At 42.2% G+C, this 26,344-nt stretch overlaps 1 protein-coding gene across 12 annotated transcripts in view; it reads right to left on the bottom strand.

The window, feature by feature from the left end:
* The window catches only part of LOC139458423 (rho GTPase-activating protein 32-like), a 178,535-nt gene that overhangs the window by 67,738 nt on the left and 84,453 nt on the right, over positions 1 to 26,344 (bottom strand). For 11 of the 12 annotated variants that reach the window (XM_071239848.1, XM_071239856.1, XM_071239860.1 and 8 more), the window contains 2 exons: positions 18,841 to 19,153; positions 15,117 to 15,760 (listed from right to left, as the gene is read on the bottom strand). In XM_071239848.1, coding sequence (XP_071095949.1) covers positions 15,117 to 15,232 — 116 coding nt within the window. In that variant the 5' untranslated portion in view covers positions 15,233 to 15,760; positions 18,841 to 19,153. The remainder of the gene's footprint in view (positions 1 to 15,116; positions 15,761 to 18,840; positions 19,154 to 26,344) is intronic. The other variant, XM_071239857.1, reaches the window with a different exon arrangement.

Genomic DNA, 26,344 nt, shown 5'->3' with positions numbered 1-26,344 from the left:
CAATATTAATTGAATTAACAGATGTTAAAACTGTTGGTTTAACTGACAGAATGGAAGTGGTAGAAATAGATTGTAGATCAATTACACATATATGTTTTGGAGTAGTAGTAGTAGTAGTAATTGTCAAGAATTATTAATCTCTGAATTCCCACCATCTAATTCTAACTATAGTAGGCTAAAAAAAATAGTCTTTGTTCTCAGGCACCACCCGCATCATCATAAAATCTGCTGCTTGTTTTGTTTTATTTCCATTTTCAAAAAAATATAAAAATCCTAATACATACTTAAACACAATGCACACAAAAAATGGAAAATGGAAACAAAAATGAAACCTGCAATGAACTTTATGATGATGTGGCCAGTGGCTGAGAACCAAGACTATTATTTATTTTAGCCTCAGACATATTTCTTCCCACCAGACACATGTTTATAGAATATTGTCACTGTTTCTGCATGGGACACTTGCACAACATATCTCTTTCCTTCTATCACACAAGTCAGTGCCAGCCCACCCTCTCAGTCTCTGACACATGGCCAACCAGGAATGTAGAGGAACAAAGTAGATGGATGCCTCCAGATTGTATGTATGTATACTCTGATATACACAAGCAGGCCATCAAGGGGACCATTCATCAGGTCTGGTGGCCAGACTTGCCAGTCCTGGTCCTCAGTGAGCCAGGCAAAAGCCAAACTCAGTAGACTGCAGGGGTAGACGCCATTAGGCAGGGCAGACGCCGGTAGGCAGGGGTAGATGCCATTAGGCAGGGGTAGATGCCATTAGGCAGGGTAGATGCCATTAGGCAGGGTAGAGGCTTCAGAGACATATACCAGGATGGCAGACAGTCCAGCCAGCCTGGACACTCATCAGATGCTTCAGAGACATATACAGGGACGGCAGACAGGGTAAGTAAAGATGGCAGCATCAGGAGCAGGGTGAGGAGACAGGCTCAGCCAGAAATCTGGAGCTCCATTAAATATGAATTCACATAATGCAGACCAGATGGTGTAAGGATGGGTTCAAGATGAGAACGAGGTCTTGTGGGGCAGTAAAAACGAATGAGCAGGGGGATCTGGGGGCGAGACCTACCTCTCCTAGGCATCACTCCCCCTTCCAAAAGAATTCAAGGTTTTGAACATACAAATTAGAGTTAGACATAAGTGGGGCAGAGAGTTACTCCAGACACCTTCCTTGACTTGGCTGGACTGTGTGCCATGCACTGTGAGACACACATATCCTGAAAAGGTCTGCTACAATTACTGACAGAACTGATCCATCAGTAGCCAGACTGGACAATGCTGTGTGAGACACACATATCCCAAGACAGGTCGATCCTGATGACAGAACCCATCCATTACCATGCTAGACTGTAGAAGTGTACCAGGTGATGGGCCGTTACTACTGCTGCCATGCTGCATAGAGGATGAGTGTAGGCTGCCGAAGCCAGAAGGGGGTGAGAATGGAATGGCGGTGATTGTTTTATTAAATATATGCTGAGGGGTCTGGGGGAGAGGCTGCTTGCATCCACCATGTGTGCAGTGACACCCTGGATGAGGTGATCATGCCAAGCAGAGCAGCAGTTTCCCTAGCCTTGCTTCAAGGCTGTACTGAAGAATAAGTCCATGGGTGTATAGTAATTCTATCTGAAGAATAAGTCCATGGGTGTATAGTAATTCTGTCTGAAGAATAAGTCCATGGGCGTATAGTAATTCTATCTGAAGAATAAGTCCATGGGTGTATAGTAATTCTATCTGAAGAATAAGTCCATGGGTGTATAGTAATTCTATCTGAAGAATAAGTCCATGGGTGTATAGTAATTCTATCTGAAGAATAAGTCCATGGGTGTATAGTAATTCTATCTAGGAATCTATAAGTCAAGATAAGCAGACAGTAAGGATGCCAGTCTTATATAGAGACTTGTTCTTATTATTTACATAATCTAGACATTATTATATAAAAACTACTTATTACTGCCTTAGAGACTCTGCAAGTCTACAGTTTCCCACCATGTTTATAGGGTTAATGGTGGCTCTGCCAATGGTCTGAAGGGCCCATTAGCAGGACCCATCTCCCCTAAGAATGTAGCAGTACTTGTCAGGTATGGCCAGGTTCTTCCATTGGTTGTGGTACAGAGTGGTATTTCTCATTCATTGGTAAAGTGTCTCATTTGTGTACCGTGCAATGATAATCTCTTTGATCAATGCCCTGTGATCATTTGGATCTGAATTGATTTCACATTGATGACTGATTGAACCGATTCTTAAACGGTTCGTGATTGAGTAAACACCACAATAATTCAACACAGGCTGATAAATGTAATGGATGTAGTCGCTAAGTCGCTTAACATATCTTCTTTGTTCTGTTCTAGTGCCTGGAATACTGTCACCTCCCCTTACGCCCCCCGCACATGCCCCCCCCCCCCCCCAACACACACACACACACACACACACACACACACACACACACACACACACACACACACACACACACACACACACACACACGCACGCATGTAGGACAAGTTTTCTATGTCCTTGACCCAAATTATGTCAGGGATGTAAGATTTGCCCAATGTTTGGACTTGGGCATCCCTTCACTTCCCATAGGGAGATCCAGCAGCAGGATGTTTATTATAAACACCTCTCACTCAACTGCAGGTTATTTCCTGACCCTATCTATCTGAGGACCTACACACACACTACATGCATGAGGGGCCCCCCCCCCCCCCCCGTGAAGATCCAGGGTAGAACAGGTCTTCAGCAACCCATGCTTGCCGTAAAGGACTATGCTTGTCATAACAGGCGACTAACGGGATCGGGTGGTCAAGCTCCCTGACTTGGTTGGTGCATGTCATTGATCCCAATTGCGTGGATCATGCTCATAATGTCAATCACTGGATCGTCTGGTCCAGACTTGATTATATACAGACCAGCGTCATATAGCTGAAATATTGCTGAGTGCGGGATTAAAGAACAAACAAATCTTATGATTCATTGTGTTTTGCGAAATTTAATCATGATTCCAGTGCCATGCATGATTCAAGATTCAATGAATGTTTCTCATGATTCAATGTATGATTCCAATGATTCAATGCCTGGTTCTGTCGGGATGCCAGAAAACCTGCATCATGTGATCTCCATATAAGGCAAGACCCTTTGGCCACTGCCTCTGGTGATTGTCAAGGCACTTCCAGCCATCATCACTATTTAGGAAATGTTCATCAGTGACAAGGCTGTGAGTTACTACTGGTGGGAGGGAGACAGCTCCGCAAACACACACCTCCTTGCTGTAACCACCCACTGCAGGTGCCCCGTGCCCTGTTCATTTCCTGTAGGAAGTGCTAGGAGGGCAGGTACTGTACCTGCTGAGTGGCACACCAACACAGTGCATGGATATCTGGCAAGGGCAGTCCTACACAAGGAAACCTGTCCAACATCTTGTACACAGCAGCTTTAGACAAAACACATCTGGTCAGCCACCACAGATAGACTTAATGCAGGTCTGGGCAGTCATTATAGCCGCTAGACTTGATACAGGACTGATACCTGATGGACTTAATACAGGTCTGGTCAGACTGCTGATAGACTTGATACAGGTCGGGTCAGACATTATAGCCGATAGACTTGATACAGGACTGACAGCTGATGGACTTAAAACAGGTCTGGTCAGACCGCTGATAGACTTGATACAGCGATGGAACATTAATCAAGAACCTTCATCAGTAATATCTAACTAAATGTCAACTTCTTAATTGGACATTCAGAGTCATCACAAGATACAATCAGGTACAGGATACAGACATCGCATCCAAATTGTGTGGATCGATGCTCATAATGTCAATCACAGGATTGTCTGGTCCAGACTTGATTATTTACAGACCACCATCATATAGCTGGAATATTGCTGAGTGAGGCATTAATAAACAAATAAACAAACTCATCTACTGAATACAGAATTTATGACAGAAACACTCCTGTAATGCTCAATGCACTGGATGCCCAGTGACCATATAAATATGCCTCCATTTTTGTTCCAGTTCAGCGATCAGGGGTAAATCAATGACATCAAACATGCAAGACTGCTAAGTCTGATGCATGATAAGCTATGAGATTGCAGCGTGTAAAACTGCTTTATTACCCGTAGGGTTAGAAATACCCAAGTTCATAAAAATTGTATGTGCACTGGTGCAAATATCACTTCTCACGGACCAGTGTATTGTTTATGTCATCCTGATGTCTTTTGAATATTTTTGTGACTTAAGGTCGCAATGACGTCACGCTAGACACAACATTATTGCTGAAGCCAGTCATCATGAGTGCATTTCTCTTAGGGGAGTTCAAAAGGATTAAGAAATAATGGGTAATAAAGAAATGATTAAATTCACATGTGTCGACATACTGAATTTACGAAACTTGTGAAAGAATTCATGTATTGCCCTTGCTTTCGCTCGGGGAACACAAGAATTCTGACACTTGTTTTGTTAAATCAGTTTGAGACACAAGCTTGAATGATAATCTCTATATATCACACAGGCTAACAAGACGGCAGCCACTTTATTGCCTCCTCTTATCCACTCCCTCCAGTTGCCTCATACTCTGTGGGGAGTTATGACCAATTATAACACATGCTGTACATGTGATCCTCAGCAGGTTGTGTGGACTGCAGACACAGCAACGATACAACTAATATCTAATTTGTTAGTCATATCAGTAACAGTGACTTGTACAGGAACTATGCTTGAAGACAGCTTATGTCTAGATGATCTAGATGCTGTGTGCTGTGTTAAACCAAGACACTGTGTAACTAGAGTAATCATTAACTGATTTATATACATTTGTCACAGATTGGAGTGAGTGAGTTGGGTTTAACGCCGCTTTTAACAGTATCCCTGTTATATTGTGGCATGTCAGCTTAATGTAAGAGGAAAGCCCGAAGTGATGCAGGTCTGAGATGTTTACCACTTAGGTGAATCCCACGAGCACGGGTATGGTGCTGACAAACCTAAAAACGTAATTGGGGCGAACTGGGATTCCAACCCACAATCATAGGTTTCTGGCGTGCCCGAGGGACGCAACTCTGCACATCGAATCGCTGCGCCTTACATGAATATAACCCCTCAAAGTATCATGATGTATCGATACACTGATAATAATTCTGTATGTGTAGAGATAAGTGGACCTGCAGTTAATCAATTTAATGCTTAATATGATCCAGGCTGATCAACCAAATGTTTAAAATTGAATTTTCTGCCTTCTCATTGTCCATTCTAATCATGGTTATCTTATCAATGTAAACGTTTCTGTGGCAGTGAATTAGTACTTTTTGTAACGATATTCATAAACTTGTATCGACACAGCATCAACATTAAAAAATTATTTATATTGCAACATACAAGGACATCCCTCTATTCATCACACAGTTGGAGTCAGTAGACACAGTGGTGTTTGAGTGAGTGAGTGAGTATGGTTTTACGCTGCTTTTAGCAATATTCCAGCAATATAACGGCGTGGGACACCAGAAATGGGCTTCACACATTGTACCCATGTCGGGACTCGAACCCGGGTCTTCGGCATGACAAGCGAACACTTTAATCACTAGGCTACCCGACCGCCTCAGTGGTGTTTGACATGAACCTAAGTTGCTGGCACTGCCAATCTGTCCCGAACCCCCATAACTGGTTACATCCTTTTCCATATTCTTGCAGATGCATTTTCGTAACCTCCTGGCTGTTCCTACCAGATGTATTAGTGAAAGAGTCAGTTGGGTTTAACACCGATTTGAATAGTATTCCAGTTTTATCACTGCGTGTCAGCTTGATGTGGCAGGAAAGCCCGAAGTGATGCAGGTCTCACACGTTGATCACTTTGGTGAAAGCCACCAGCACAGGTATGGAGCTTATCAGTGAAAGAAGATTGAATGATCCGGATCTCATATACTTTCAAAACTGAAAATTTCCATGAATGAATCCTTATGAAACTGTAACCTAAAAAAACATCAATATCATTCATTTGAGATAAAAATCATAAGGAATTGAATTCTGACTTCCAGACAGCAGAGGGGCAGTGGGGTAGCCTAGTGGTTAAAGCATTCACTCGTCAAACCAAAGACCTGGGTTCGATTCCCCACATAGGTACAATGTGTGAAGCCCATTTCTGGTGTACCCTGCCGTGATATATGGAATATTGCTAAAAGCAGCGTAAAACCACACTCACTCACTCACTCACTCACCCCAGACAGCCATACATACACAACACTCAGTATTTAATGCAGGATTATTCAGGACGGATTCAAGTCAAGGTGATTAACAAGAGGCAATAAGGCCCGATATGGCGTAGTTTATTCATGACAGTTCTCCCCTATCGGAGCAGCAGCTCCACTGATTAAGTGTGATGAATGGGTCTACTGTGCTAGGTGCTGGTACTTCTACTCTGCTAGAGGATGGTATCAGGGTCTATCTGTCCAGTCAACAGCTGACTGCATGCCTGCCTCCCCACGTGTCAGTCTTCATCAACCCTAGCTTACACTGGCACAAGTCTCTGAGACAAAAAATAATAGTTTAAATCATAATTTCTAGATTATATAAGTAATCAGAACAATTGTCCCTGTAAGAGGCTGGAATCCTGTCCACATATCTAGACTTGCCTATTATAAGGATAGAATAACTATATACCCATGGACATTACCCATTCAATACAGCCTTGCAGCAAGGCTAACCCTAGATCACTGTGTGAAGTTTTGTTGCTCAACCCTAAACTTTCCAGCTGTATTTTGATGAATTCTAAATAATAAATCTGGGGCAGACAAACAGTGACTGATATTGTGAGCAACGATCCGTGAGTGAGTGAGAGGTTTTACGCTGCTTTTAGTAATATTCCAGCAATATCACGGCGGGGGACACCAGAAATTGTCTTCACACAATTTACCCTTGTCGGGAATCGAACCCGGGTGTTCGGCGTGATGAACAAACGCTTTAACCACTGGGCTACCCGACCGCCCCAGGTTACAACGACACACAATCAACCAAGTCACCAAGTCTGATCCAGTCAGTAGCCTCTACTGACCAGCATAGGTGGTTGAGGACTTGTTCTAACTCAGGGGATATACTTGATTAGAGGAAAGTTTTGATTACACATTCCAAATAAACTAAACTGGCAAGAAATAATTAAACTCTCTTCAACATTATGGTAAAATATTTTAGAATATTATTAACTTATGAAGCATCTAAAGTAGTAATTTACCTAGGCAGTACAAAAAATATTTCATTACAAAAAAATGAAGACTAAAAATGTCTCAATGCAAATTTAAAAGAAACCTCCAAAATAGACAGATGGTAATGTGACCCTAAGAGTTCCAGAGTGATCACTTGCACAACCACAACAGCTGAAAGTGTTACCACACTGTGTGTTCCTAGAAGCACCCTGGGCATGCATCTACTACACTACAACACTGGAGGGTTCACGCTGAGATTGGTGTAGACTTGCACAAGTCTCTCAGGCAAGAATTATTAGTTTAAATCATAACTTCTAGATGATGTAAATAATAAGAACAAGTTGTCCCTTTAAGAGACTGGAGTCCTTCGTCCACGTATCTAGACATGCTTATCAGTATAGAATAACTACACATCCATGGACTTTTCTTTCAGTCCAGCCTTGGAGCAAAGCTGAGAATGGTTTAGACTTGTACAAGTCTCTAGGGCAATAATTAATAGTTTAAATCATAACTTCTAGATGATGTAATTAATAAGAACAAGTTGTCCCTATACGAGACTGGAGTCCTTCATCCATATATCTAGACTTGCCTATTAGGAGGACAGGATTACAACACATCCATGGACTTATCTTTCAGTACAGCCTTGGAGCAAGGCTAAGAATGGTGGAGTTACCCTGGCACCAAGCTCCACGCGTGACTCACCTCACGCACGCCTGACTCAGTGAAGGTTCCTTCCCACTCTCAGCCTCCCGTCCACAATCCTGTTATGTTTTCATAATTCTCCTCCCTTGTTAACGGAGCCTCTGTGACAAGCCTGATAGAATATTGAATCAGTTGTCACAGAAGAAGTGACAAGCCGTGCCTAATGACCGACATGTTTTAATTTCAGCATCTCCATCTCTAACACGTTTCGGAATGCATCAGGACTCATCATTGATGAAAAATCAATGGTTTTCACAGCAAACTTCACATGCAGACAAACTCATCTATTGAAATTCAGCCATAGAATTAAGATGAATTTATGGATTATGTCATTATATCAATTATCTTGACGATGTGATGGTTAAGTGCTCTTGTCTCCCCAGATTCATCCTACTGGGCAAGCCCTGAATTGATTTTCGCGATGTTCTTTTTATGTCCTTGATGAAAAACAAACAATAATATTTTTTTACCAGAATTGGCCAGAGTCCATCCTAAATTTGAACAGATTGTCCATGCTCCAGTGGTTTATTACACCAGTAGATGAGGATGTCAGGGTAGGAAGGGTACAATTGGGGGATTAGGGTTGAGGGTGAGAGTCAGGGTGGATGACATAGGGTGATGGTGGGGGTGGGGCAGTTAGGTGAATACAGTGTGGGGGATCAGGGTTGAGGTTGAGAGTCAGGGTGGATGACATAGGGTGATGGTGAAGGTGGGGACAGTTAGGTGTATACAGTGTGGGGGATTAGGGTTGAGGGTGAGAGTCAGGGTGGATGACATAGGGTGATGGTGAGGGTGGGGGCAATTAGGTGTATACAGTGTGGGGGATTAGGGTTGAGGGTGAGAGTCAGGGTGGATGACATAGGGTGATGGTGAGGGTGATGGTGAGGGTGAGGGTGATGGTGAGGGTGGGGGCAGTTAGGTGTATACAGTGTGGGGGATTAGGGTTGAGGGTGAGAGTCAGGGTGGATGACATTGGGTGATAGTGAGGGTGGGGGCAGTTAGGTGTATACAGTGAGGGGGTTCAGGGTTGAGGGTGAGAGTCAGGGTGGATGACATAGGGTGATGGTGTGGGTTGGGACAGTTAGGTGTATACAGTGAGGGGGTTCAGGGTTGAGGGTGAGAGTCAGGGTGGATGACATTGGGTGATGGTGAGGGTGGGGGCAGTTAGGTGTATACAGTGAGGGGGTTCAGGGTTGAGGGTGAGAGTCAGGGTGGATGACATAGGGTGATGGTGAAGGTGGGGACAGTTAGGTGTATACAGTGTGGGGGATTAGGGTTGAGGGTGAGAGTCAGGGTGGATGACATAGGGTGATGGTGAAGGTGGGGACAGTTAGGTGTATACAGTGTGGGGGATTAGGGTTGAGGGTGAGAGTCAGGGTGGATGACATAGGGTGATGGTGAAGGTGGGGACAGTTAGGTGTATACAGTGTGGGGGATCAGGGTTGAGGGTAAGAGTTAGGGGGGATGACATAGGGTGATGGTGGGGGTGGGGGCAGTTAGGTGTATACAGTGTGGGGGATTAGGGTTGAGGGTGAGAGTCAGGGTGGATGACATAGGGTGATGGTGAGGGTGAGGGTGATGGTGAGGGTGGGGGCAGTTAGGTGTATACAGTGTGGGGGATCAGGGTTGAGGGTGAGAGTCAGGGTGGATGACATAGGGTGATGGTGAGGGTGGGGGCAGTTAGGTGTATACAGTGTGGGGGATCAGGGTTGAGGGTGAGAGTCAGGGTGGATGACATAGGGTGATGGTGAGGGTGGGGGCAGTTAGGTGTATACAGTGTGGGGGATCAGGGTTGAGGGTGAGAGTCAGGGTGAGAGTCAGGGTGGATGACATAGGGTGATGGTGAGGGTGGGGGCAGTTAGGTGTATACAGTGTGGGGGATCAGGGTTGAGGGTGAGAGTCAGGGTGGATGACATAGGGTGATGGTGAGGGTGGGGGCAGTTAGGTGTATACAGTGTGGGGGATCAGGGTTGAGGGTGAGAGTCAGGGTGGATGACATAGGGTGATGGTGAGGGTTTATAAGGGTGAGTAATACTGAGTATATACCAGCATATCAGGACGATTGGTTGGGCACAAGATGGGGGGAGATTTAAGGGGATGTGGTGTTAGGGGGGAGGAGGTGAAGGCGACAGGAAGAGGGTATACTGGTGTATCAGGAGTTTATCAGGGAGAGAATTGGGTGGTGCTTTAGTTGGGGGTAAGGGGTGAGGGGTGGGGGTAAGGGGAGGAGGGGTTACGAGTGAGGTTTGAGGGGTGAGGGGAGTGAGGTTTTAGGGGGTGAAGGTGTTGGGCGGCGAGAGAAAGGGAGTATACTGGTATATCAGGGGTTTATCTGGTGCTCTATTTGAGGGTGAGGTTTAGGGGGTGGGGGTGGAGGCACTGGGTGGCGAGTAGAGAAGGGCTATACCAGTATATCTGGAGTCTATCAGGGACAGACAGGAGGAAAGAGTGCATGTCTCGAGAATCAGCTTTGCATCTCTTGTGTTGATCCCCCTGCCTAAACATGCAGCACATTCCTGCTACACAGAATCTGCCCAATAGTATGCCGATGACACAGTGAGTGCAGCAGCATGATATGCATCAGTCAGCATCAGCCAGCAGCGCAGCGTGACATTTACACCAACACAGATCAGCTGTCTTCATTGTCTGCTGCAAGCATTGAATGTCAGATCAGGAAACATGGCAGAACTATACTTGCATTAGGGACTGGTCATGTATTAGATGGGGAGGGGGGTGTAGCTCGGTTGCCATAAAAAAAACTGAAAAAGGACACATTTTTCTTAATTTTAACATTATTTAATTAATGGTCATTTATTATAGGGAGGGGGGTAATGAGAAAATGTTACATGTATTTTGGGGGGTGAGGGCATGAACAAATTTAGACAAGAAAATGTCCTAAGACCCAATATAGGACCAGTAAGTCACACAAATCCTGTACATTAATCCTACCTTGATTATACATATCAGCATGTGTGTATATTAACTCACTCCAGTTATCACCTGAAATGTCATCACAAACCAAAAAGAATTTGTTATCTATAAAAACTTTCATGTCTTCAAGATATTTTCTGTATATTCTAACATGCATAGCCTGCACAGCACAGAGAGCCATAGCTTTCAGCTGTACGGATGTACAGTTGTTCTATCCTTATAAAGCAAGAGTGAGTGAGTGAGTTGGGTTTAACGCCGCTTTTAACAGTATTCCAGTCATATCACGGCGTGTCAGCTAAATGTGGGAGGAAAGCCCGAAGTGATGCAGGTCTCAGACGTTTACCACTTCGGTGAAACCCACGAGCACGGGTATGGTGCTGACAAACCTAGAAACGTAATCGGGGCGAACCGTGCCAAAGGGATGCAACTCTGCACAGCGAATGGCGGTGCCTTAGACGATTGGACTACCTGTGCCCCCGAATAACTTTAGAGCTTGGGAAATATCAAAGATATGAGACCCCCATAACTGTTCTTGGTGCGATGTACCTTTTGGTACAATTAATATTATTATACATCCCCCGGGACACAGTATATTATTTTTCTGTGTCCAGTCTCAACACTTGTGTTTACTGGACGCTAATTTGTGCATCGTGTAAAACCCTGAAGCAATAATTATTGACTTAGAGACTTGTGCAAGTCTGAGAGAGGGAGTTTGCTTAGAGTCGTGCGCTGACAGCCATATTCCTGCTGCCTGGAAAGTCTATCACAGCTTGTGCATCCCTTCCAGGTAACATGGAGAATTCCACCCTCCACATCTTACTCACCTACTCTCATGCTAATGTCAACACTGTTATTGTCCATAGGATAACAGCGCCATGGGTTAAGAAAAACACTGTGTAGTTTAACTGCTCCGCCAGTTTTTACATCACATTTTCCTGTTTCCATACCTACTTCATTGTCTGAACATAGCTCCTATCTGGTGTTCCCAAGTGATCCCAAGTGTTCCCACTGAGACGTGACCCAACACTTGGATCTAACATTAAGTCAGCAAAATATTTATTACACATTTAGTTTATCTGTTAAAAAACTCAACTGCTCTTTTGGGGGGGGGGGGGGCTAGCTAGACTTAACCAATTTGTCTACTGGTTCCGAGGCCTGTAATTAAATAGAGTGCAGTCAGGGTGTAGGACTGGGGATGTCAGGCTTTATCATGATATCGATGTATTGGTAAATGTTTAATGTCGATGCTGTAAGAATACATGTTTCTGAATATTAACACTATAATAACATTTTACTGTCTCAGAAACATTTACATTTATCATTTGTTTGGGTTTGTTTGTTGTTTAAGGCCGCACTCAGGAATATTCCAGCTATATGACGGCGGTCTGTAAAATAATCAAGTCTGGACCAGACAATCCATTTTGACATGAGCATCGATCTACGCAGCTGGGATACGATGACATGGATCAACCAAGTCAGCAGACCTGACTACCCGATCCCGTTAGTCGCCTCTTACGACAAGCATGGTTGTCTCTTATGACCAGCAAAGCTTGGTGAAGACCTGTTCTATCCTGGATCCGTCCTTCCCCTCAGTTTCTGTACAGCCAGGGACATCATGTGAATCCTTCAATATTCCAGTTTGAATTTTTTGCCTTCTCATTGTCCATTCTAATCATGGTTATCTTATCAATGTAAACGTTTCTGTGGCAGTGAGTTAGTACTTTTTGTAACGATATTCATAAACTTGTATCGACACAGCATCAACATTAAAACATTATTTATATTGCAACATACAAGGACATCCCTCTATTCATCAGTCAGTAGACACAGTGGTGTTTGAGTGAGTGAGTGAGTGAGTTTGATTTTATGCCGATTTTAGCAATATTCCAGCAATATCACGGCGGGGGACACCAGAAATGGGCTTCGGGAATCGAACCCGGGTCTTAGGCGTGACGAGTGAACGCTTTAACCACTGGGCTACCCGCCCGCCCCTTCAATATTCCAATAGTGTAGGAGCATCATTGTAACACATCAATACTGTAAGTACATCTCATGACATATTTCAACTCTGTCCTGGAACTTTCAAGGATTTGCAGTAGTCGTTACTGTACCTCAATCTTATGATCCCCTAATGTTTCAGTTAGGATCATTACAAGGACTCAGACCCAGCTGAGAACTAATCTGTGCAAACAACAGAATTAAAGTTAGGATCAAAGTCATTAACATTAAACTAACATTTTTAGACCACTAGTCCTCATAACTAAAACTTACAGCCCTTAAAAATGGCAAATTTCTGCGAGTCCTTATGATACCTTAACCATTGGGCAGTTTGGCAAGGACTACAGGACTAGTGCCAATTTCTAATGCTGTGTACCAAAAAGAAGACAAATTTTGGACTTATTGATCATTTTGCTAAGCAGTTGCTACAAACTGCTTAGCAAAATGTGTCAAACTGCTGTATATACAGCAGTCGAAACTAACATTTTTAGTCCACTAGTCCTCATAATGATAAGATATAGGAAAACCCTCAAAAAGGGCAATTTCTACAAGTCCTTATGATACCTTAACTATTGGTCAGATTGGCAAGGACTACAGGGCTAGTGCCAATTTCTCATGTTCATATACATGACAATCCCTATGATCGACATCACATAATTGGTAAAACTTAAGACCTCAAAGAAGCATTCAGGGCCTGGGTTTGGTCAAGGTGGGGTGAGGCCATACCCCATCGTTTATACTACTAGATATTTTGAGAAACACTTGCTTACACTTTTCTCATATCAATATTAGTCACACATTTTCTCTTATCAATATTGGTCATACATTTTCTCATATCAATATTGGTCATACATTTTCTCATATCAATATTGGTCATACATTTTCTCTTATCAATATTGGTCATACATTTTCTCATATCAATATTGGTCATACATTTTCTCATATCAATATTGGTCATACATTTTCTCATCGGCCACTTATGATACACCAAGGTAATACAAGCAACTGATTCGTGCCCATGTGTCTCGCAGACCAAGGGGGATAACTCCTCCCACCCCATGAGCTGACATGCACACACAGTAAAAGGCAGGCAGTTTGAGCAGCCAGCAGCTGGCTCTGACTCGGTGTTGTAGACTTACATCTAGTCTCTGAAATAAACATATTTTACAGGAAAAAACAGAAGTCAACGTTCATTAATAAAATATAACAAAATGAAGCCAAGACCTGCCCACTATTATATATAGACTTGCATGGGCTGTATTGGGTATATTTGTTTCACCGGGTCTGTATGACAGACTATCTGTGTTCCTGTAGCTCTGCGAGCGTTCAGATATCACAGAAAACCAGCATGTTATCCCATATTATCCCCTGTTATCCCCTGTTACCTTCCTTTTACAACACTTGTGCCTGCAAAGTAAGCGGTGTAGAGAATGTCGAAAAAATAAACATATAACCAAAAATTGTGCAAAACATTTATTCCACAACATGCTAAATTTTATATACACCATGCATGATACACAACAAAGACTGCAAGCAAATTATAAGGAAAAATCTCAAGTCTAGGACATCTATAACTGATGCAATGGATATGAATGGACTATGGACACTAATGCAGTGTTGAAATAGTCAGATTGTCTGGAAACACTCCAAAGCCATTTAACCTGAGTTTCGAACACTGATGGCGGTGATGAAGATGAAATAATGACAACATTGATAAGCTACATTTACTACAGATGACAACAACCAGGGTAAAATAGGCTGAAAGACTAACTTCAGCTGAACAGGAACTTCAGCACTCCAGCTGAAATACCAATATCAGCTGAACAGGAACTTCAGCTCTTTGGCTGAAATACCAATATCAGCTGAACAGGAACTTCAGCTCTTTGCCTGAAATACCAATATCAGCTGAACAGGAACTTCAGCTCTTTGGCTGAAATACCAATATCAGCTCGACAGGAACTTCAGCTCTTTGGCTGAAATACCAATATCAGCTGAACAGGAACTTCAGCTCTTTGGCTGAAATACCAATATCAGCTGAACAGGAACTTCAGCTCTTTGCCTGACATACCAATATCAGCTGAACAGGAACTTCAGCTCTTTGGCTGAAATACCATCAGTTGAGCATGAACATGCGCCGTTCAGCTGAAGTCAGGGTGTGAGAATACAGCTATGCACAAGGCCAGGTTACGACAGATCAATCCACAATGCAGGAAGTTGGTGAGCATGCAACACACTGGCAGGAAGTGAGGAATTCTGGGAGGGATACATGTACGAGTACCTGAGGTCTATTAAGGTCATTCGTCTTGGTCGAAGACATGGTCGCTTGCGTGGTATTTGTGGTGTACCATAGATGTTCTGGACGTCGAACATACTGGAAGCGGATTCCATCAACATGGGCGTTGGTCTGTACCTTCTCCTTGAAAGTAATCCACGGGATACGACCCTGATCCAACTCGCAACAAATCCTCCTGTCTTGGACAACTGTTGATACCTTCACTAAGCCATTCAAATCCTGCGCACTGCCGTTCCACAAAAACTAGTTCTTTCAATAACACATCTCTCCTCGTTAGTCTCACTTCCTCATCTCTGTACACAAGGTATCCAATATAATGATGAGGTTCGGCAAATCAGTTATTCTGCGTCATCTTCGCCGACTTTCTTGTAGAAAGCTCGGTTATTTAGGAGTCAAAAACACGATATTCTTCCTCCTCCAACACGAATAACAATCCTTCTTTGCCATACGGTCAAAATCAGGTTTTAGCGAAAGTGAATTCAATCAATTGAAACTTTTTGTACAAGTTGTTGGGTGGTATCAGATTGATACGCATGTTAGCTGAGGCGTACGAGGAGCTGCCTCCGCTAGGGACTCCACCTCGGCCATATTGATCTATCCCACGATCCTCTATTCCTCTCTTTTAGACACTGCAATGGTGGACACACATTTACATCAGGATATCAACCAGCCCCACAATCAACTATTTGGGGGCAATTTTGAAATAAAGCAATCTTTCAACTGTGATTTACGATAACGCATTATGACAGAACGTAGTTGAACGTTGTTGACTTGGGGGCAATTGCGACTTCACGGCACATGTGACTCAGTGTAACCTAAAAGTGTTTCTGAAATGGAGTTTTACAGTAATGTGTATCAGTAAGAATTACTGTGGAAGTGTTGTTCGTTTTAAACAAGAGAATTGTGCATGCAAACCTACCCTTGCAGCTGATTCTTCAGGGAATGTTTTCTACACAGTATCTGTCTTAGTCGTTCAACTGATTGGGAATGATTTGTAAGGCAATCTGTGCCAAACTGTTTGAGTCAACTCACTGAACTATCCGCATCATTTTCAGGAGATTTTAGTGATAATATATGCATGATTTTAAACAGCTGAGCTTACCAGACCTAACAGCATTTTACTTGACTGCGTATGGCTGAAGTGACAGACCATACTGTTTATATAAATAAGCAGACTGTACAATTTGTTACATGCAGAAAACATATTTCAAAAAGAACTTCAGTCAGTGAGTGAGTATCGTTTTACACCACTTTTAGCAATATTCCAGCAATATCACGGCAGGGGACACCAGAAATGGACTTCACACATTGTACCCATGTGAGGAATCGAACCCGGGTCTTCGGCGTGTCGAACAAACGCTTTAACCACTAGGCTACCCCACCGTCCCAGAAAGTACTTCAGGGGCTACTACTATAATAGGCCTTGATTTAACTTGCACCAAGTGCAAGTTGGCATGAACACCTGGTTGCACCAGACAAAACCAGGTTGCACCAGGTCCTATATATTTATCAAAGTTCAAACATGTGAAGGGCATCTTCATAACCAGCATCATTGCATCCAGACTCTGTTGTTTATTAGACTCAATATAGATTATTTTATGACACAATACATTAATTATTAGATTTGCATCCAAAGTTTAGGGGCGGTCGGTAAGCCTAGTGGTTAAAGCGTTCGCTCGTCACGCCGAAGACCCGGGTTCGATTCCCGACATGGGTACAATGTGTGAAGCCCATTTCTGGTATCCCCCGCCGTGATATTGCTTGAATACTGCTAAAAGCGGCGTTAAACCAATAAAATAATGTGAGGTCGGATGTCTGGTACAGTAAAGTATGTTTATATTGATCATGCTTATAACAAACTGACAGATATAACGAACTGTTGTTGTTTTTTTCCCTGCCATTCGCAGTATATTTGCTGTATATCTGCTTATGACGAACTACGGTTATAATGGACTAAAATTAGTGGTCCCTTTGAGTATGTTATAACCATAGTTTATTGTACTTTTATTATTGCCATATCTATAATGCTTTTTATATATAACAATTGATTTGCAGAAATAACTGTCCTACCTATTCATTCCTGATACGCCTGGTACACCAGAGAAGCACACTTTAAGGATGACGTCAAACTACTGCCTGTCCAGTACTTCCCTCATTACACCACTACTGTCAATACCCACATTTAACTACTGTACGCAATGTCTGGCTGGGGACTCCAGTCAGCTATAAACACAGATTTAATATGGTTTCTGTTACGTAAAAGGCCTGCTTGAAGCTCATTCTGTTTCAAAGCATCTCAATAAAAGACCTCTATTTTACCTTTTTTCCTTCGAAATTAAGTTTGGGACACAAAGATGGAAACATTTCCAATCTTCATGCCATGCTTCTAGAAGACAAAGGTTTGATTGATGGGATAGCATTCACAGTTGTCTATCCATTGCAAAGACACATGAACAACCTTGTCCTGGGAAGTAATAATTAACACTTTGGTCCAAATTAGAATAAGAGGTATCTAATCTATAGTTAGACTACCTCAAATTAAGCACTATAGCTCAAAGAGAAATCGATTGGTTGTTCTGAATTCTCATCTAAAGCATGCCATTCACAAATGAGACAATTTTGAAAAGTTACCAAATAGAACATATTTCCCAAAGGAAACTAATACTATTTCATCTTAAGGAAATTACTGTTCATGTCTTTACATTTTATTACATTCTTAAATTTTATAAGTCATATGAAATTTACAATATTCCTTCAAGATCATTATGGAATTTAACTATCGGAATAAAACACTTCAGATGCCAAGAATAATTAGAACATTACTTTATCAGAAGACATCCAATAATGACGCATTAATTCTTGAATATTTAGAATGTTCTCTTTATAAGAAGTAATGTAATTGTGTGTTGATTTATCCATGTTACTTTACATGCCATACAGTAATGACAGCGATACCTCCAGCTCCAGTCCAGTCCATGTGTCGGTGTGGCATGGCAGGTGTCATGACACCAGGCAGACAGCTCCTGATGTCAGGACAAACATTACCAGCTCAGCTGAACATCTGGCTCCCGGATGGAGGCTCCCTAACCACACTGACCTCTGTCAGGAAACAGTCAGGACCGGACCAGGAGGAGAACCCATGTCCCATCACACACTGATGAATGGGAGGGTCTGGGGTCTCCCTGCTTGTGTTATTCATTGTCAGATGGTCTGTATTTATCTTACAGAAAGAAAGGGCAGGATTGGAGTGTCAGAAACTTGGAAGGTCCTCAGGTTCTGGAGGAACTTGACTGAAGTAGTTATTGAAGGGGCCCTAAATCACTTTTAACATTAGGCTATGATGTTTACCCTTGAATTTCATCCTTATTTTGAGCACTGCATGAATCATTCTCTCTTGAATAAACATGAATGTCATACAGGTAATTTAGTAATTGTATGCTGACAATTGACTTCAATGGTAGCTGGAAGGTTAGATGGATTATCAGTGCAATTCAACTTCAGTATTTACCATACACTCAGGTTATAATCATAAATCACTTGATTCCAAAAATGATACAGTGAGTACAAAGGTGATTGGTGAATGCATAACTTATATCACCTTGTGATTGACCAATTAACCGGTCTCATCAGAGAGTGCAACAATATTAGTAAATAACCTCCTCCTTTTCCAACTGGGTGTTAGATAACAAGATGGTTGGTGAATATTTACCGTCTGTTATAGTGGGGGGCATCAATGGCAGCCAGTGGTGCTCCAGTGTTTTGTACTTCCAGCATTTCTTGTCAGCCCTGCAGGTCGGACCACAGACCTTCGCTTCAAAGCATATTTCTGGTACAATATTCCAATGGCACATTATCCTTTATCGAATAACACTGTCTGCCCATGATAAAACTTTCTCAGTGAAATAAATCCTCTTCAAGAGCTCAAATTTGGTACTAATCCTGAATTTCCAACATGGCGGTCACTGACGTCTGCTTGTGTCTTCCAGTTCTGGTTACATGTTTTACACACTGGGAACTAAGTTCTGAAAGAGATGAATTATGATGATGTGACAACAAAGATGACAAAAGTGCAAAACAAAACAATTAAAAATAACAAATCAAGAAATAACGTGAGTGTGCAAAAAAACATATTCAAGGACATAATAAAAGGTTTTTTCCATTCTTATCCCAATAAAACCAAACACAAGAAAGTTTAATTTGGCTTTGGAAATTATTATTGATCTTTCAAGCAGAATTTGAAAGACATTGGAATTACAATATTATCAGCTTCCTGCCTGCATTAACGAACATGCCAACTTCAACTAACACTTCGAATCAAGCACCCTTCACAAATACCATCCGCATACACCACGGTGTTGCAATCAATCGACCATGAACACAAATGAACCACAGAACACTCAGCACAGAAAATCAGATATGATCAAGAGTCATGGATAAAAAAGACTTGAAGATGCATGGATGTATAGCCACAGAGCCAGCACAGTACATGGATGTATTGCTGCAGAGCCAGCACAATGCATGGATGTATTGCTGCAGAGCCAGCACAGTACATGGATGTATAGCTGCAGAGCCAGCACAGTACATGGATGTATAGCTGCAGAGCCAGCACAATGCATGGATGTATTGCTGCAGAGCCAGCACAGTACATGGATGTATAGCTGCAGAGCCAGCACAGTACATGGATGTATAGCTGCAGAGCCAGCACAATACATGGATGTATAGCTGCAGAGCCAGCACAATTCATGGATGTATAGCTGCAGAGCCAGCACAATACATGGATGTATAGCTGCAGAGCCAGCACAATACATGGATGTATAGCTGCAGAGCCAGCACAATACATGGATGTATAGCTGCAGAGCCAGCAGAGTATTTGGATGTATAGCCACAGAGCCAGCACAATACATGGATGTATAGCCGCAGAGCCAGCACAATACATGGATGTATAGCCGCAGAGCCAGCACAATACATGGATGTATAGCCGCAGAGCCAGCACAATACATGGATGTATAGCCACAGAGCCAGCACAATACATGGATGTATAGCCGCAGAGCCAGCACAATACATGGATGTATAGCTGCAGAGCCAGCACAATAATTGGATGTATAGCTGCAGAGCCAGCACAATGCATGGATGTATAGCTGCAGAGCCAGCACAATACATGGATGTGTAGCCACAGAGCCAGCACAATACAAGGATGTATAGCTGCAGAGCCAGCACAATACATGGATGTATAGCTGCAGAGCCAGCACAATACATGGATGTATAGCTGCAGAGCCAGCACAGTACATGGATGTATAGCTGCAGAGCCAGCACAATGCATGGATGTATAGCTGCAGAGCCAGCACAATACATGGATGTATAGCCGCAGAGCCAGCACAGGACATGGATGTATAGCCACAGAGCCAGCACAATACATGGATGTAATGCACATAATCACAGAACAACATCGGAACCTACAGCTCACTGCAATCAATCTGCAGTGTGATGATAAAGTAAACATCACAGTAATCTCCCAGCTGCCTGGTCCAGTGCTTGGCTTGTTTACCTCTAGTCCCCAGAGGACAGGAGGTGTTAGGAGCAAGGTTTGATGTGGTCACAGCTCAGTGAATCCCTCACACACCTCACTGATCACAACCACTTGTCCTACCTCTGGGACTGTCTAATACACCTGACCCATTGTCTGGCATGTGAGATATTGCTTTGTACAGTCTGGGAGATATCAACAATAACGCACTGACTTCTGCAGCTCTTCAGTGACACATGAGTAACCTACTGCCATGATGGGATCTACTGTGGAAATCAAACTATCAAAGCACCAAATGATAACCATCCACTCATCATTGAATCATCATTACAATCATCTTCATCAGCAAATCAAATTATCCTACAGGGTAATGTGTGTTTTAATTTCAAGGCATACTTCATTACACAAACTGAAATTTTGCAACTATTTTCAGTGGCATGCAAATACATGTTTCTGAAGACAATTAGTGCTATCTACCCACAAACACTTTCCAACCAATAAACTTGGGACGAAACATTCTACCAGAATCTATTAATCATATTTTGCTCTGCTTTCACAAAATGCAACAGGCAATGACCAGTTATCAGATGTTACTTTGCACCGTAAAATCATTCATTCAGAAAAAAAAATCAAATATGACTACACGTTAAGAAGCAGTTTGGCGCTTCACACCATGTATCTCCCCATCTCCCAAGCGGGAGAGTTCCTTATCCCAGCCTCTCGCTCTGGGAGGTAAGTGACAGCTAATAGTCTTGTTATCTTTATTAGGGGATCCTGTTAACATGGGATGTACATAAACTGGCTAAGTGATTGAAAAACCTGGACTCATCATACAGAGACACGCAGACTCGATCAGCTTCAACACTGAAGCAGACGGCATTGGTTGCCATCTTGTTTTCTCATTCAGATTGTGGAAAATAATATTTGGTTTCAGATTTATGTCTTGTTGGGGGACATGAAAGTTTGTATGCAGTATCCTTGATCAATCATTTGTTCATGAATGGTCGATTTAGTGACTTCATTTTCGTTATCCCAAACTGACATTGCCTTGTACATAAGCGGTAGTGAGTGGGTGAGTGAGTTGGGTTTAACGCCGCTTTTAACAGTATTCCAGTTATATCACGGCGTGCCAGCTCAATTTGGGAGGAAAGCCCCAAGTGATGCAGGTCTCAGACGTTTACCACTTCGGTGAAACCCACGACCACGGATATGGTGCTGACAAACCTAATCGGGGCGAACCGGGATTTTGAACCCACAATGTATGGATGCAGAGCCAGCACAATACATGGATGTATAGCCACAGAGCCAGCACAATCATTTTGAACCCAAGGGATGCAACTATGCACAGTGAATCGCGGCACCTTAGACGACTTGGCCATCCGTGCCCCCACATCAGCAGTAGAATTTAACAGTTTTAGTCCCCGAGTCCTGTTCCTGATAACATATAGTCAAAACTCTTAGAAATGGCAAATTTCTACAAGTCCTAATGAGACCTTAATAATTGGGCAGTTTGGCAAGGACTACAGGACTAGGCCCAATTTCCACCACTGTACATGAACCTTTCTGCTTCTCTGAGTTATTTATCAATGAAGGAACATTGAAAAAAGTGATTATAGCAACGGTAGAAACAAACAGTTTTAGTCCACTAGTCCTAGTAATAACATAGCAAAACCCTTAAAAATGGCAAATTTCCATGAGTCCTCATGATACCTTAAACTATTGGGCAGTTTGGCAGGGACTACAGGACAGGTGCCAATTGATCAATGTACACAAGACTTTTTTATTTGCGTATAATACGGACTCGTGTGTTATATGCACCTTAATTATGGGCAATTAAATCCTGGAAAAATATATCTCTCGCATATAAACATTTCAGGCTATCAGCATAAACCACGAAATTTATCTTTCAACTATTCTTTCACCAAAATAATTTTCTAAAAAGAGCTCACTATTTCTTATTTTGAGAGCGCCCTGGGTACTTATTACGTCGAATACGGTATTGAGAACACGTCAGCATTGAAAGAACTATGACTTGATGCCAGATCTGTTACAAACATCACATAGTTGCACAGTTTTATATTTTCATAATCATGTTAAAGTGTTCAAGAATCAACAAGTCTGTGTTATAAATCTTTATATTTCCCTCCGATGGTGTGTGGAATTCCCTAAACAATCACACTCAACACCCTCACAGTCAGCAGTATCAATACTTTACAAATCTCTCTCGTGAAAACTGCAAATAAACTGCCAACTATTGATTTAAAACACCCTCAAAATTTGCTCTATTTGGAATGGCAGGATCCAGATTCATGTTCGTCACCAATTTATTGAACAGACTGATCTGAACCAATGAAGGTTCAGTTTTAGCCAAGCTACCCAATCACTGCAGGTATCATGATTGCTCCCTGTTGTTAATTAAATGCCCCACATCAGCTGAGATCCCCCTCAAGGTGACCACGAACAATATTGATCAGTTCTCCCTGGGGACCAGTCATTGTTGTATTTTGTCTTGAGCTGCAGCAGTTTCAATCAATGTTACAAATAGACATAATGAAGTCTCCCTGTTCCGTAGACTGTGGCCACAGTAGCTGCAAACCTCTTGGCTAATAGTGAACGAGAAATCGAGATTCATTTAGATTGCTGTTAACTTGAGCCAAATGTCCATTATCAACCACTGTTTGATACGAGATCCAAAAGAGACATTATCAATAGATTAATTTCCATATCTCATCTCATTAACATCCCCCTGTGATGATAATGGTCGTAACAACCTTGTGAGAGCCATGAAAAGACACATGTTACGAATCCTTCATACCGAATCTGCAAACATAATCACTCTCCTACATGAACACATGAATGTGCATCCCGAGAGAAAGATTTTTATGACTTTCTTGAAGTGATATTAATCTGGGAACATAAAGACCCCACATGAATAACACAATTATTTGACAACAAATTGTCAAAACCAAATCATATTTTACGATGACATCAATGTTTCCAGGCAGGCATTATATATTTTATTCATTTGAAACATGAACTTTTCGCCAACCAGCTGTTCAAATGTTCCTCGTTCTTTCCTTCACAAGTAAAAGGTGTATCTGAGTGCAAGTCAGTTCAAAGTCTTGCATTCAGTAGCATGAACTCGTATTACAGTTTATATGATTTACTTCAAATGACACCATGCCTCTTAAATTAAACTAGTAAAAGTCATCAGTCAGCGCCCACCACCTCCCGGGCTACCCACAAGCAGTGGAGGCTTCAGTTGTCACAAGCAGACGCCCTCACTCAGCTGATGAATACAACAGCAGAAGACATTTCAGTGTCAGGTGGAACCAACAGATTGTTTCTATATCTGATTACAATGACAAGAATTTGAGATGATACTTGCTGTAGTTGATGATACTTATAATTTTGATAAATTCTTAAGTGAGTGAGTGAATTTGGAGCTTTGAATAGTAAGTCAATTACATAACAGTCTGTCAGCTTTACGTGGGAACAATGCTTGAATTGCAGCAGATCTTAGATGCTTACCACATTGTGGAACCTATGGGCATTAATATGGTGCTGACCCACCTAGAAACCTGGCAAATCTAGAACTCAAACACAACACCATAGCTTGGTCTCTGGCACCCTATGGGGAAGCAACTCTACACAGCTGCAACTTCAGCTATTAGTTTTATGCCCGAATCGAGTAAAATTTCTTCTGGTGTCTTATTACTATTAAGATCAGTTTATGCTGGTCCAGATACTAAGACGATAATCACATCATAAAACAAGTTTCTGTGGACATTAACAAAAACATTTGCTTTCCTTCTTTGGCAGTTGACATGAGTGATAGTAAAATGTCTGTTTTGGTAAGTTAAAATTTTATTTCGTCTAGTTGTTTATGTAAGATGTTATCAATGACACAATTTTCATTACAATAATCATGAATATTTCTTCCCATCGACGATAATTCTGATCATTGATTCTTATAGCCAGCCATAATTACAATAGTGATGCAATAGTATTTTAAACAATCACAATAGCTAAACAGCCGGCTCAATAGTCACCCTTGATGCACAGACAATATAGCACCGTATACCACACTTCTCCAGCCTGTATTCCCATGACTCCATAATGAGAGCAGGGAGACCAGGGCTGTTAAAGACTCCACACCAATTAGTCCATTATGTGCTGAGCTGGACTGACTCCAGTAGTGTGTGCTAATTTCTTGGGAATGAGCTGCTTCGGAAATCAGTTTCCCAAACCACATTCACTGATCTAACAAACACCTCCAGTGCAAGTAGACGCAAGCCCAAAGAATAAAGTTCCTTCTGAACAGACTTTCACATGTCTCTAAGGCAATAATTATTAGTTTAAATCATAAGTTCTAGATTATGTAAATAATAAGAACAAGTTGTCTCTATAAGAGACTGGAGTCCTTAATGTCCACATATCTAGACTTGCCTATTAGGAGGATAGAATTACTGCACATCCATGGACTTTTCTTTCAGTACAGCCTTGGAGCAAGGCTAAGCAGACCTCTCCACCCCTTGAATGTAGTTCTTACATATCTTATAACATACCAAAACATAAACAACAACCATTGTCCCTATGCCAAGAATCAAACAAATAACTGAATTAACCTGAGTTTGAAGTCGACATTTTTGACAAATGGTCTTTTAATACATAACGTGAAGGGCCCCAGGGAATCTCTTCCTGAAGTTGAAGAAGACTTTCCAACATATTGTTGTGTTTTTTGACATTCTTGCTTCTTGGTCTGTATCAGACTAGTCAGGGATTTAAACCATTTTTGGTAAGGCAGAAGAAGCCTGATAGTGTAGGATTCAGTGTGACAAGCAGGTGAGGATACTCTGTGTAGTATTATTCAGGTTGCAATGGAGTGAGTGAGTTGGGTTTAACGCCGCTTTTAACAGTATTCCAGTTATATCGCAGCGTGTCAGCTTTATGTGGGAGGAAAGCCCGAAATGATGCAGGTCTCAGACGTTTACCACTTCGGTGAAACCCACGAGCACGGGTATGGTGCTGACAAACCTAGAAACATAATCGGGGCAAACCAGGATTCGAACCCACAATCATAGGTTTCTGGCGTGCCCAAGGGACGCAACTCTGCACAGCGAATCGCGGCGCCTTAGACGACTGGGGCAACCGTGCCCCCTGTTGCAATGGAAGAGCAGAAAACACCAAGAATGGGATCACACATTACAGCCATGTAGGGAATCAAACCCGAGGCTCTGGTGTTAAAAGCAAACATTTAACCACCGCCACGACATATTTCACGATCTATAACTAGAACTGACAATATCTCACTCTCTGTAATGGCCCCTGAAATTGAAGCCAAGAATTATGTTGTGATTTCTGATCAATACGGTGAGATTCCCAGACACAATGACTCACGCACATCCATCATTTCCTGGATAAAGCTGCCCACCACGTTCAGGACATAAATTCCCTTCTTTCAATTATCTGGCCCTACATGGCCTCACTTAACAGTCACAGGACACCTTCCATGACCCTCCACATAAACTGTCATTCTGCTCCTTCAGTTCCCCTTAATCATGGTATCTGATTCTGAATGTGCAGTTATATTAAACAGATAAACATCAAGTTCAGACCAGTGAACTCTGCTAAGATCCTTCAATAATCCTGCAACTTTATACCATAACTAGATCTGTGCTGCTAGCTC

The sequence above is a fragment of the Haliotis cracherodii genome, unplaced genomic scaffold, assembly GCF_022045235.1.
Source record: "Haliotis cracherodii isolate W230 unplaced genomic scaffold, xgHalCrac1.p SCAF_12, whole genome shotgun sequence".
NCBI classification, from domain to species: domain Eukaryota; kingdom Metazoa; phylum Mollusca; class Gastropoda; order Lepetellida; family Haliotidae; genus Haliotis; species Haliotis cracherodii.
Note: the sequence above shows the minus strand (reverse complement) of the source record. Positions and strands in the feature narration are given on the sequence as shown.